Consider the following 15079-nt stretch of genomic DNA (forward strand, 5'->3'; position numbering starts at 1 on the left):
TTTAGATTTTATAGATAGAAAAGAATGTATAAATATGTGCAGCGTCTTTTCTTCTTAATACAAAATAAACATTCAACTAAACTTACAGCCTTGAAAAACTGAATGTAAGAAAGTACTTTATAATATCGTTGTAAATGTTTGAAATCTTGCTTGTTATTTTGTGCTTTTGCTCCACGGTGGTCTGTACGATGATTTAGGCAGCATAGATTTTATGCCATGCTTTAAGCCGAACAGTGTTTTAAATCTCTTTGTCTTTGCATAGAGTGCCGCTAATCCTGGTGGGCAATAAATCTGACCTGGTGGAGCACAGCAGCATGGAGACCATCCTGCCCATCATGAACCAGTACTCAGAGATTGAGACCTGTGTGGAGGTAAGCGCTGTGATCTAGAAGATTTCTCTCATAGCTAGTGAACCACTGATCTATCAAAACTGAAATTGATAAAAAAATTATTTACATGCATAGCCTTTTATTTATTCAAATAACTTTATTAATTCTTATTTATACCTGACAAACAAAGGGATGCATTGAAAAATGTGCATCTACTAACATGTTTTGATTAAAAATAAAATCTTGATTCAGTAAAAATGTAATAAGTAAATAAATAAAACCATCTGTACATTAACTAAATGTTTCTCAACCATGTTCCTAGAAGACAACCAGTTCTGCACATTTTCCATATCTCTTATTCGAACACACCTGACTCAGATCTTTAGCTCATTAGCAGAGATTAAAAGATGGGTGATGACAAAGAAGACATCCAAAACATGCAGTGCTGGTGGTCCTCCAGGAATGTGGTTGAGAAACACTGCTTAACCCTATAAATATATTTTATTCTTTAACTAATGCTATTTAATTGAACTTTTTTGGATGATGTCTTTTACCACCCAGTTATTTTAAAGATATTGCAATGTAGGCATTATAAAATTTGTGAAATTATTTTCCTTTTTTTTTAACGTTCTTTAAAAAAAAAAATAGATTGTTGAAAATAGAAATCAAGAAACCACATCATATTTTGATTATGACACTAAATGACAATTTCTCTCTCTTAGTGTTCTGCCAAAAACCTGAAGAATATCTCTGAGCTGTTTTATTATGCCCAGAAGGCTGTTCTTCACCCCACAGGACCTCTGTACTCGCCAGAAGAGAAAGAGGCAAGATATTTAGCACTTCTGTTAATCTCACTGCTTTATATTCCAAAGAACATCCAAATATTCAAACATTCAGTAATGAGTTTGCTTTAATAAGTTTCTTGCTGTTTTTTTTTTGCTCTTCAGATGAAGCCGTCTTGCATCAAAGCACTCACTCGCATTTTCAAAATATCAGACCTGGATAATGATGGCATTCTGAATGATAACGAGCTTAATTTCTTCCAGGTGAGCGCAGTTTTCCTCAACACTTAGTGCTCAATTAGCTGTGGCATTTTGACAGGGGGAGCTTGTTTATGTACATAGATGTACACAGACTGCATCTTAATGAGAGTGAAAGATGGTTGTCAGATGATGTTGATGTTCTGTGGTTCTGCCTCACAGAGAACATGTTTTAACATACCACTGGCACCTCAAGCCCTGGAGGACGTCAAGAATGTCGTGCGGAAAAATATGACCGATGGAGTCAAAGACAACGGCCTTACACTGAAGGGTGAGCAGAAAACAAAGACAGAAGCCATCAACCTTTCATATAAAAAAATACTGTGACATTTCCATTTATATAAATTTAAATTTGTATAATAACATTTTATATATATATATATATATATATATATATATATATATATATATATATATATATATATATATATATATTATTCAGAAGGTCATGATTCACACTTATTAAATAATTACTTTGCATAGTTTTTATGTTACATTCTTCAGGTGATACAAAACACCGACATTTCAGCACAATGCCTTCCTCAGTGTGACACAATTCTCTCACTCCACCCTTCTATCCCAGTCAATCGCATTACCTCATTAGTTAGATGGCCACTCAATAGTTAAAAACAATCTAATTTTCATTTTAATATACTATAATTATGTAATGTGAAGTGTATTTATATAGCGCTTTTATCTTGTATGGCCATACACCCAAAGCGCTTCACAATCATGAGGGGGGTATCTACACACCACCACCGCTGTGCAGCATCCACTTGGATGATGCGATGGCAGCCACAGAACAGCAGCGCCAGTGCGCTCACCACACATCAGCTATTGGTGGAGCGAGGAGACAGTGATAGAGCCAATTCGGTGGATGGGTATGATTGGGAGGCCATGATGAGTAAGGGCCGATTGAGGGACTTTGGCCAGGATTAATTTACCACACAAGGTCAATACTTACCTTGACCATTAAAATTTTTTTTCACCGGAAAATAATATAATAATTATCATCATTCACTTATTCATGTCTACATCAATGCATTAAAAAATAAATTTTCATTACATCATTTGTATCATTACATGCTCAAAATCCATGATTCACTATGTTATAGCTAAACAACAAACCATTAAAAAAACACAACAAGGTCTAATTCCTTATTGATGTAATGAGATGCAATGAATTTATTGATAAATTTTTAACATGTAATGATAGAAATAATGATATGAAAATGTATTTATTAATGTTTTGGACTGTCAAAATTGTACTGCATTTGATGTAGACATGAATAAGTGAATGATGATTATTGATATGTTATTTTCCTGTGAAATAATGTTTTTAATGGTGAAGGTAAATATTTCTTGTGTGGTTAATTATAGTATATTAAAATGAGAATGGGATTTTTTTTAACTATTGAAAGGCCATCTAACTAATGACGTAATGTGATTGACTGGGATAAAAGGTGGAGTGAGAGGATTGTGTCACACTGAGGAAGGCATTGTGCCGAAACGTCTGTGTTTTAGATCACCTGAAGAATGTGAAATAAAAACTATCCAAAGTAATTATTTAATGAGTTGGAATCTTGACCATTTGAATAATATTATTGACAAGATTAACACACCAAAACAAAACTTTATTACTCATAAATGTATTATTTCTCAGTAGTTGTCGCTGATAGGGCATCCGCTATGTAAAATGTGCTGAAATGTGGCGACCACTGGTAAAAAAGTGACTAAACTAAAGGAAAATGAAAGAATAATTAAATGTATTATGTAATTACAATAATATTTATATATTTATTTGAAACCATATAATGGTAATAAGAAGCCAATACTATTTTAAAGAATGTGAAATAGATGATATCATTGTATTATTATGTAACATTAATATATATATATATATATATATATATATATATATATATATATATATATATATATATATATATATATATATATATATATATATATATATATATATATATATATATATATAGCTATTTATAATCAGAATGATTGTTTTATTTGAATAATGAATGAATGTATTTTTTGATAAGTTTGATTGTGATGGGACTCCACACATAAGAAATTGTTATTTGCTATAATAATTATAATCATTTTTATGATGGGCAAATTAGGTTTTTTTAGATGGGGGAAGCTAAACTGTTGCCATTATTTACTCCTTTAATAAATATGATCTATTTTTGGAATCTATAAGTATATTAAGATGTATAATGAATTCTATAAGTTAGATTAATGTACAAAATTGTATTAAATGTATAATGTTGTATTATGCACATTGTATCTTATACATTGTGTAAGAAAACTGTATATAGTTAATAATAATAATAGTAAGCAGCAATCTTTCTATTTATAATATGCATTTAAAATCTGTTTATTTCTGTTACTCTGTTAATCCTTTATGCTCTGTTTGTTCTGTGTTTTCTAGGTTTCCTGTTTCTTCACACACTCTTCATTCAGAGGGGGAGGCATGAGACCACATGGACCGTGCTTAGGAGGTTTGGTTATGATGATGATCTGGAGCTTACACAAGAATACCTGTTTCCACTGTGAGTGCCGCCCAAATCTAGCTCTTCATGATCATGTCCCGATTGCACAATCATTATTAAGGACTCCTATTATTTTACAGAAATGTGAAAATTTATAGTGTGATTTTTCTAATCGACTGATTTAATCTGATTTAGTCTTGTATTTTTTTCCAGGTTTAAAATACCTCCAGACTGCACAACAGAGCTGAATCACAATGCCTACCTCTTCCTCCAGAGTGTGTTTGACAAACATGACAAAGTAAGCTCAGCAAAAATGCCCATCTGCGTTTGTTAAAGAGCGTTATGTAACATATGTCAGAGTTTAAATGAAAACGATTGAGCATGCTGTATTATAAACTGCGTGAACTGTTCCACAAAGACTGCAGTTGTGGATTTTATTGACATAGCGCATCTTAATTTTCAGTAATCACTCTGATCATTCATACACTAAGGCAAATGGAATATTCTAGAATCAAACATTTTTAAAGCGGTGTTTACCCCAGAATGTAAATGCTGTCATTATTTACTCGCTCTTATGCCAATCCAAATCAACGCGTTTCTTTTTTTTCAATCTTCAGAAGACAAAATGAAAAGATTTGAATGAAATGGGAGGGATTTCCGCTTTTCTGTTGTACAATCTTGATTCATCTTTGACTCTCTTACACTTCAGGATGTTTGTAAAGAGATCAAATGTATGTGAGATAAATGCTCAAGCTCAATTTTAAAGGGTTAGTTCAGACAAGCATGAAGCAATGTCATTCTGAACCTATGAGTCCTTTATTTATTCCTTGAGGATGACAAAATATTATTCGATTTTAATCGAAAATCGATCGAAATTTATGCTCGATTTCGATTATCGAATCAAAAAATAGAATCGTCGATGCTGCCACGCCCCCATGTCACGTCAGCTTGGCTTGCCAAGCGGGGAAAAATACGCTTGTTGAAGTGCTTGTTAAACTGCAGAAGCAGGAGACCCGTCGACAGAGCTTAAACCTTCAGGGCTTGACAATGAGGACTGCCCGATAGCCCGGGGCCAGTGTGCAAGACGCTCGGGCCAGTGTACATTGCTGCCTTGTTGACTGACAGATTGAGCCAGAGCTGCGTGCTGCGACTGTCTGTCAATTGTGTGCAAATACAGTCTCTGCCCTACTGAGCGGATCGATTGTAGTGAGAAAACAAAACAATGCAACGAACTAACGACCCAGGCTATATCACAGTGTATTATGATTGTGTAATAGCCATATATACGGCTAAATGAAGACAGAATGATGAGAAGGGTGAGATGTCATTCTTACCGGTAAATGCGAAAGTGAAAGCATGCTGAAATATTACCGAGAGCTGTTTATCCAGCCTGATCTCAGTTTATCCGTCAGGAAAATTGACCGAAATTACTATCTGTTAATTTTTCAATATTTTAATCGTATAATATGTTGAATTAGGCAAGTTGTTTTGTTCATTTCTGCACTGACAGCTCGAAAGAAAGATTTACATTGATCTGATGCAGTCTCGGTTCATCTGCTATGTCTCTCTATAATTTAAGCCTATAATGCAGAATTCTAGCCAACGTTTCTTTAATAGATTGAATAATTCAATAGATCGATTTTTATAAAAACTTAAAAATTGAAATGAGGCTTTGTATATATGAGAAAGTCTGACCTCTGCTTTATATTCGGTGACGATGTCTGTGGGTTGTTAAAATTAAAGTGCACATTTTCACTTATAAAATATTCTACAGTATACACAAGTGCTCTAAAGTTTGGGGTCAGTATGATTGTTAAATATGTTAAACTAAGCTTCTTCTGCTCACCAAGGCTGCAATTACTTCATCATAAATACAAATTATGAAATGTTGCACGTTAAAATAACTGTTCAAAAGTAGTTTATCATTAAATTTATTCATTTATTCCAGTGATTTTAAAGATGAAATTTCAGCTTCATTACTCCAGTCACATGATCCTTCAGAAATCACTAATATTAATTATTATTATATTTATTAATGGTAATAGTAATAAAAGCAATAATGTCTGGAGTAATAATTTTTTTTGAAACTACACAGAATAACAAAGCAGTTATTTAAAATTTTGATAAATATTTAACAATTTAACATTTTTTACATTTAATAAATGTAGCCTTGATGAACTGAATAAGTTTTCTTAAAAACATTTAAAAATTTACTGTAAATATATATACAGTGGAAGTCAGAATTATTAGCCCCCCTTTGTTGTTTTTTTCTTTTTGTTTTATTTTGGCTAGAATAAAAGCAGTTCTTAATTTTTTATGAACCATTTTAAGGTCAAATTTATTAGCCCCTTAAGCTAATTGTTTTTCAGACTGTCTCCAGAACAAACCATCGTTATACAATAACTTGCCTAATTACCCTAGCCTGCCTGGTTAACCTAATTAACCTAGTTACGACTGCTTCAATCTTTTACTTTCACACTAGTACTTAGTCATTTTAGCAAACACCTCAGATACTGTTGGCTGGTTCCTGTTGGTTGTGCACCTTTTTTTACCGACGCCATAATAACGACAGAGATCACTGCCTATTCACAAGAAGAAAAGTGATTGACAGGTGGTAATTATGTGTGTAACTTGCCTTTATTCATTTACTGTATGATTTGTTTATGGGTAAAACAAAGACCATACAGGTCAGGTAGTTTAAACTGTAGGCTACAAATAGTTAATTTGTTATTAATTAATTAATTATTCATAATCGAAAATCGAATGGAATCGAATCGTGACTTAAGAATCGAAAATGTAATCGAATCTAGAATTTGGAGAATCGTGACACCCCTACAAAATATTCTATTAAAATCACAGGGATTTCTTCCGCAGTGATGTGATCACTTTGTGTGAGGAACAAATACAATTCACTAGTGAAAATAGACAGAAGTTTAAATTCTGCGAGGGATTATTATTTATTAGTCGGCAAACAATGTTCAAGTAATTATTAACAAAGTTAAAATAGCCTGGTGCACAACAAAGCGACAGTCGGCTTTTGGGCAGCGTTACGCTGTCTGTGTTTGTCTGTTGGGCTAGTTTGTTTGGTGTGTTCCACACATTGCCCTTTTTTGGGCAATTTCCAATTCAATTTGTATAAACTGCATTGGCCATCAGTTGGAATGATAATTATTCTTAAAAGCACTTTACTAATAAACTTGAGTTAAATAGAGCACTCTTGATTGGCAAGATGTCAGAGAATATTCACAGGAAGTCTTTAATTATGCACTATAATCATTTTTTGTATCTCTCACAATTTACCCCAATGTATAATTAATCTATATTTTTCTTTTCCTATTCTGAACGTTTGTGTCAGGATCGAGACTGTGCCCTGTCTCCAGATGAGCTGAAGGATTTGTTCAAGGTGTTTCCCTACATGCCCTGGGGTCCCGATGTCAACAACACAGTCTGCACCAATGAGCAAGGCTGGATCACTTACCAAGGCTACCTTTCCCAGTGGACGTGAGTGTGGCCTTCGTCCAACTCTACTTGGAAAAACATACTAAAAATACCTACTTATAAGTTGGTCAGTCATTCATTAAATGCTTTATCTCCATCGCAGACTTACAACATACCTAGATGTGCAGCGGTGTTTGGAGTACCTGGGATATCTCGGCTACTCTATTATTCAAGAGCAGGAGTCACAAGCAGCTGCCATCACAGGTAAAAGTGTTTTCAAAGATGTCTTGATTCATTCATTTGTCTAGGAAGCTAATTTATTTACCTTTTTCCACATGTGACTGGCATTTTTACTGCGTTTAGGAAAAAAAAATCTCCATCCTCACTATACTGCATACAATACACCAGGATGTCCACAAGGTCTTAAAGTATTAAAAGTTCATTAATTTACAGAAATTAAAGGCCCTTAAAGTATTAAGAAGTGTTAAATGCTATTTTACAAGGTATTAATATTTATATCAGTATGCTAAATTAAAGCCTGAATTTAATCGAGGGCTGCACAATATATCGTTTCAGCATCGATATCACAATGTGCGCGTCCGCAATAGTCACAACGCAAAGATATGCAATGTTGAGTCAGTTGCTATAGAGAGTTTGTCCTAGTTGACCAGGAGCTACAGAATTGTATTTAATTACTTGATATATATGGAATTTATATGATTTATGCACAAAAATTGTCTTCTAGTCCACATATCTACATCTACAAGACTATTTCACTTACCCACGGGCAGATAATGTAGAAAAATTTCTTAATTTGGGCTAATTTCTTCTGATGGTGAAAACTAAACAATTTTTTTCTTGCTGTAAGATTTTTTTTGATATTTGTGCTAGAAATTAAACAAAACAATGTATGAAAAGCATTTTTTTGCATTGTGATTATTCAACTTCTGTACCTGAATACTGTTAACTGGATGTGCCGCTTAGCTTCGCGACATGACATGGCCGCGACATAGCTCCGCGCGCAAGACAGTTGAAAGTATCACACACACCAGACGTGCACATTCACATGCTATTTTAAATTAAACTATTCTAATGGCACTCTGTGGTGTGGCAGAAATATGAACAGTGTCCTGAGTCGTAGCTGGGCGCTGCTGACAGCAGGTTTGCGTACTCTGATAGAAGTCTATGTTTAGAATTCTAAAATGCATGGTGCTGCATGGCGCAATGCAGCGTGTCGCCGAACGGCGCATCCGCTGTGCGACTCCCTTTAGACTCCCCAGAAAACCATCAAATAGTGCTATTCAAACTATTTTGTGAAACTGTATTCATATCGCAATATTAACTGCAGAAAAATTAAGTATTGCAATATCAAATTTTTCCAATATTGTGCCACCCTAATTTAAAATACTAATTGCAAATACTGGGATGTTGTATAGTTTATAAAATCTTTAAAATCCTGCTAGATTTGATGTCAAGCTGCTTTGTTTACTGCAGTAACCAAGGCAAAACTTTTATTCCTGCTTTCATAGGTGGCTTCTGCTAGATTAGCTTTTTTATTCAGTTTAGTTTAGGATTAGTTTCTTACAGTCAGTATTTATTAAATATATTATAAGTTAATGTAACCAGTTGAAACCTAAAGTGCCGATGAGGTCTTAAAATTTTTTTGAAAAGGTGTTGAATTTGGATTCCTGTATATACCCTTTACATGATACATAACCATTTACACTCACTGGTAATGTGCATATTTGCCATTGGCCATACTTGCCATTTATCGGTTGTGTTATGGTGAAATGAGATGGGCTTCTTAAATCAGGAAAGAATATGCGGTAGTTCACAAGACCAGTCTCTTCTAAACTAAAACTGGGTCTTCAGTGTTTTCAAAACAGTTTATTTTCATTGGTCGCGATGCTGTAGTTTACGCATGTCATAACCATTGCAAAACTTGCCTGTGGAAGCAATGCCTCATGCACATAATTTAGAATCAGGTTATGCAATAAATAAACCATATACATAGTGAAAACTGAGTGTGAGGTATGTTTGGCATTTTGTTTATGTTGTATCCATCATGAAGTTAATGTTACACTTGGTATTTTGTGACTATTATTATCACAAGCATATCTGTGGTCTGAGATATTTTTGAGATTAGTTGCTCCAGATTATTTCTCTTTGTACTCCTGCTGTAAGTTATTATTCAATATAACCCCATAATACTGCTGTGAAAAGCTTGCTGCTGAAAGCTATTTGCTAATTCAGATAGTTGTCTTTTAATATTTGATAGATGAACTGAATATTTTTATAAATATATTTATAAATAAATATAGTTTAACCCTAGTTACTCCCAAAATTCATGCAACTCTTCATGGGTCATAAGAAAAAGGAGTATAATCCATTAATACGTCCTTGTTTGTGCAGTCACCAGGAACAAGCGTATTGACCTGCAGAAGAAGCAGACCCAGCGCAGTGTTTTCCGATGTAATGTCCTCGGGGCTCGAGGCTGTGGTAAAAGTGGCTTTCTGCAGGCTTTCCTGGGCAGGAACCTTGTGGTGAGTACAAATCCCTCACAGGAGCATCCAGCGTTTTCATTTCAGATAGATTTGACGTTCTCTTTCTTTATATTGCAGCGCCAGAAGAGGATAAGAGAAGACCACAAGTCTTATTATGCCATTAGCACTACTTATGTTTATGGACAGGAGAAATATCTGCTCGTAAGTTTGAGCTCTGTAATTTTGTACGCTCAAAGTAACGCCATCTTCATATCTGGCTTGTGATGAGTACCTTTTTTTCTTTTTTTTTTCTTTTTTTTAAATCTTTTAGCTTCACGAGGTGCTTCCAGACGTGGAGTTTCTTTCTGAAGCTGATCTGGCTTGTGATGTTGTTTGTCTGGTTTATGACATCAGCAACCCACGCTCATTTGAATACTGCGCTAAAGTCTACAAGGTCAGTTCATTTATACAATGTATTTACAGGCGAGACTATCTATAAAAGTACTGAGTATTATCATTATAGCTAGATGTAGTTATGCATAATTTATTATTATTTTAGTAGGTATATGGAACTTGTGTGACTAGGACACTGTAAAATAAAGTTTCAACTGACTATTGTTTAAACGTTGTCAAAAATAGGTTTAAAAAGTTATAATTTGCTCATCAAGATGTTTATTTCATTAATGGTGCAGTAAATCTTTAATACTGTAAAATTTTTTACAGTAAAATTAAAATCTATTTAATATTGTAATTAATTCGTGTGAAGATAAAGTTAAATTCAGTTATATTAATCATATCTAACATCTTCATTCATTCATTTATTTTCTTGTCTGCTTAGTCCCTTTATTAATCGGGGTTGCCACAGCGGAATGAACCGCCAGCTTATCCAGCACGTGTATTACGCAGCGGATGCCCTTCCAGCTGCAACCCATCTCAGGAAAACATTCTCACACACACACTCATACACTACGGACAATTTAGCCTACCCAATTCACCTGTACCACATGTCTTTGGACTGTGGGGGAAACCGGAGCACCTGGAGGAAACCCACGCAAACGCAGGGAGAACATGCAAACTCCACACAGAAACGCCAATTGAGCCGAGGTTCGAACCAACGACCTTGTTGCTATGAGGCGACAGCACTACCTACTGCGCCACTGCTTCCCCATACAACATCTTTTATATAGATATCTAAACCTTTTAAAACCTTTACATTTAGCTTATTACATTTTTCATATTGATTTCATGACATTTACTGACATGCTTGTTTATGTGGATCCTTCCACAAGTGTTGCTGTAACAGCTGAGAGAGGACAGGAAACGCTACCTTATAGCTCAGCAGGGCTGTGCCTGGTCAGTACTTGGATGGGAGACCACATGGGAAAGCTAGGTTGCTGCCGGATATGGTGTCAGTGAGGCCAGCAGGGGGCACTCGGCCTGTGGTCTGTGTGGGTCCTAACGCCCTAGTATAGTGAAGGGGACTCTATACTTCTCAGTGAACACGGTCTTTCGGATGAGCCGTAAAACAGTGGTCCTGACTCTCTGGTTGTAAAAAAAATCCCAGGAAACAGGAGAAATTTGTCCACTGGCCTTTGTTCATCATGACCTCCTGACCATCCCCCTATTGTAATTGGCTTCATCACTCTGTCTCCTTTTCATTAAGCTAGTGTGTGGTGTGCAGTCTGGTGCAAAATGGCTGCCGTCGCATCATCACACAATGGTGGTGGATGAAGAGATTCCCTCAATGTGTAAAGCGATTCTAGTGTCTAATAAAGCGCTATGTAAATGTAAGGAATTATTATTATTGTTATTATTATGCAAGCATGTCAAAGGCTAAACAGAGAGAGATTGTTTACAGCTTTCATTTTCTCCATAGCTGTGACATTGGGGGCTCATTGGTTCTGCTGTAACAGTTGTCTGCTTTTTAAGTAGTTGCAGCATTTTAATTAGGCTACTTGTGCTCTCCTCCCTCACCGTAGTAAGTATCGCAGCTTTCGGATTCGTTTTAAAAAACGATTAATCGTGCAGGCCAAATTTATATTGTCTCTTACATATGATAACTTTATGACTTGATTGATTCTCCATTGCAAAAACTCCATTATTAGGTATTTGTATGATTATTTGGGTGGTTGTTGTTGTTACTATTATTATCATCCTTATTATTATCAACATTATTTTTATTATTATTAGTAGTAGTATTATCATCATTCTAACAATATAGTTTGTGTTGTCGTCAATTTACTGTTTAAGCTCAGTGTTGCTATTAAATGCAAATATGTTTATGCATCAACATTTGACCTTTTTAGGATGAGATTTGGGAAAAATACAATGGAAATAAATGTATTTATTAGCCCAATAAAACACACAAAACTACAGTTAAAATGTATTTCTATTTAACACTGTAATGTCATCCACAGAAACACTTCATGGACAGCAAGACCCCATGTGTGATCATTGCTGCCAAGTCTGACCTGCATGAAGCCCGTCAGTACTACAGTCTCTCGCCGTTGGACTTCTGCCGAAAACACAAGCTTCACCCGCCGCAGCTGTTCACCTGCAACACCACCGAAGCTCCGAGCAAGGACCTCTACACCAAACTCACCACTATGGCCATGTACCCGTGAGTATACAGACCCTTCTAACCCTGACCTTTGTTCTGTCCCATTGACTGCTTCTTTTGGTAGATGGTGATTGGCCTCTCCAGCTCTCCCTGCTCATCTCTTTTGTGTTTGTCTAGTTATTGTCCCCTTGTTATTGTCTAGTTATTGTCCCCTTTTAGCGGCAAGATTGTAGTAGCAGCTACATTTTTTTTTTATTTCTACATTTTAGGAGTTTCAGAGAGTATCAAGTATTATTTGTTTCTTTGACTTGAACCTTAGTGTGTGCATTACAGTTTCTAGTAAATGTGATTTTGTAGTGGCTGTTGATGATCTTCGATATGCAACGGTTCTTTCCTAAGTTTGTTTGTATGAGATCTTTAAATTAAATGGTAATTATGACATTAGAAATTACTGTTATTTATTTATTTATTTGTAAGAAAAAGCTTTTTGTGTGTGAAAGTGCCTACTAATGGTCTGGAACAGTTTGTATAATACAGGATAGTAGTCAGCTTTGTTTTTGGTGATTAAATCTTAGGAAAGAACGGTTTTCATTTAACAAATTTAATTTTCTTTCCGCCAAGTTTTAGTAAAAGCTTCAGGTTTTCTCTGCTTGTTTTGCAGGGCTGCACAATTTGGCTCAAAATTGTGAAAAAAGGATTATCTCAGGAATAGAAAAAGGAAGGAAAAAGGAAAAAAGAATATCTCAGTATCACAATCTTAATAAAATGTAATAGTTTTAAGTAGTTTTACAAATAAAAATATTGAATGGAATATAGAATATGAATATAGAAAAGGTATTTTAAGAAATGCTACATTTTTTTTGCAGTGCAACTAGAGCTGTGGCATATCTTTTAAGAAATTGATTTTCCATCAGGGCGACATGGTGGCACAGTGGGCCCTAGCTGGGTCAGTTGGCAGTTTGCATGTTCTCCCCATGTTAGTGTGGGTTTCCTCCAGGTGCTCTGGTTTCCCCCACAGTCCAAAGGTTGAATAAGCTAAATTGGCCGTAGTGTATGTGGGTAAATGCAAGGGTGTATGGGTGTTTCCCAGTGTTGGGTTGCGGCTGGAAGGGTATCCGCTGTGTAAAACATATGCTGGATAAGTTGGTGGTTCATTCCGCTGTGGTGACTGCTGATTAATAAAGGGACTAAGCTAAAAAGTAAATGAATGATTCTCGATCGATTCTCCAATTTTTTAAGTGCATCCTTATTTTCTCTTGATTTGATTCAGAGTTGTTAATTGATGATAAGTGGATAAGATCGCTTGTGCATTTGGGTGTTTATGTAAGCTGACTTTTATGTGATGATATTAACGTTAACACAGCTAACCATGAGCAGTCTTGTAATTCGCTAACTTTATTAATTCATTTAGGTTCAAGTGGTATTTGTAAGGAATTGGATGCAAGCAGAGTGCGACTGTTCGTAAAGCCTAGATCACCAATTTCTGTTATAAACTAAGCTCAAAACCGTCTCAAGAGAGAATGACGATGCATTTTAGAAATCGCAGATTTGATTTTTCTGACGATTTTTTTCACCAAAGCTCTAAATATAACTCTAAAGTTCCCATACTGTTTTTAGCTGACTTAATTTCTTCTCCCCAAACCTTTAAATACTTTTTTTTTCTTTTAAGCTACTAGAACATTTGTTTTGTTGTTGACGGCAGCCAGTGGGGAAAGTGTTTGATTATTTTTGTTACATGTTTAAGATAATAATTTGTTCCCAAAATGCACATTTTAATTAAACAATAAGCAAGATGAGGTTTGTGAAGAGCAGCATTTACTGGGAACCCTGCAGTTTAAAGACACTTAGGGTGCCTTTACTCCTAGACTTTTGTTTCGGAACCTGGTGCATTTCCCCAGTTAGCGCGGTTCGTTTGGCATATGTGAATCCCACAATCGCGCTCTGATCCATGTCAAAACAATCGGTTGAAGATCGCCTGAATGAGGTGGTCTCTGCTTGAGTGAAATGAACTCTGGAGCAGATTGATTGTAGCAAGAAAGCAGTACAATCTAACCAGCCAATGAACCAGGCTCTAACACAGTGTATTATGGATAATAGGCATATTTGATTGTATGAAGATAAAATGATGATTAGGGTGGGATATCATAATTTTTTCCAGTAAATATGCATTTCATGTCAAATACGAAAGTGAAAGCATGCTGAAATATTGACAAGAGCTTTTTGTCTTTTGGGAAAATTGAGTACACTGCAGTTTTGGTTTATCTGTTATTTCTCTCTATAACGTAAAGCCGATAATGCATAATTCTAGCCAAGGCTATGTATGAGAAAGTCTTGCCTCTATATTTGGTGACGAACTGATGATGAAAGCGCAGATTTTCGCTTAAGTCTTGTTGCTCACCGTCATAAATTTAAATAAGGATGCATGACAGCTGAGCTGGGGTGCGTTTCCAAAAAACCATTGTTAGCCAACTAAGGTCGCAAGTTCCGTCATTACAAACATAGTTCATTTATTTGACTTTCCCAAATCGGTCGTTCCAACAAACATTCGCAAACTGTGTCGCAAACTTCTATGCTTGCAACTACACCTCTGGAGCTGTAGTTAGAAACATACTGTAGTTCCTGGTTGTGTTCTATTCCCAGTTATCCCCCCTATGCCCTATTCATTTAAAACATTCTGACATTTAAACTTGACTTTAATGCTTTAAAAAAAATAATTTCA

At 35.4% G+C, this 15079-nt stretch overlaps 1 protein-coding gene across 7 annotated transcripts in view; it reads left to right on the forward strand.

Moving 5' to 3' along the window:
• Nucleotides 1-15079, forward strand: part of rhot1a (ras homolog family member T1a) — a 30883-nt gene that overhangs the window by 4934 nt on the left and 10870 nt on the right. For 5 of the 7 annotated variants that reach the window (XR_015479538.1, NM_212704.1, XM_087242212.1 and 2 more), the window contains exons 7-18: nt 263-371; nt 1052-1153; nt 1277-1375; nt 1532-1640; nt 3819-3939; nt 4093-4177; nt 7235-7380; nt 7481-7581; nt 9730-9860; nt 9939-10022; nt 10132-10254; nt 12218-12420. Coding sequence is in view for 4 of the 7 variants with exons in the window: in NM_212704.1 (NP_997869.1) it covers nt 263-371; nt 1052-1153; nt 1277-1375; nt 1532-1640; nt 3819-3939; nt 4093-4177; nt 7235-7380; nt 7481-7581; nt 9730-9860; nt 9939-10022; nt 10132-10254; nt 12218-12420 (1413 nt within the window). In the remaining 3 variants the exon portion in view is untranslated. Of the gene's footprint in view, nt 1-262; nt 372-1051; nt 1154-1276; nt 1376-1531; nt 1641-3818; nt 3940-4092; nt 4178-7234; nt 7381-7480; nt 7582-9729; nt 9861-9938; nt 10023-10131; nt 10681-12217; nt 12421-13470; nt 14908-15079 lie in introns of those variants that run through there. The other 2 variants (XR_015479539.1, XR_015479540.1) reach the window with 2 other exon arrangements.

The sequence above is a fragment of the Danio rerio genome, chromosome 3 (assembly GCF_052040795.2).
Source record: "Danio rerio strain M-AB ecotype USA chromosome 3, GRCz13ab, whole genome shotgun sequence".
NCBI lineage: Eukaryota > Metazoa > Chordata > Actinopteri > Cypriniformes > Danionidae > Danio > Danio rerio.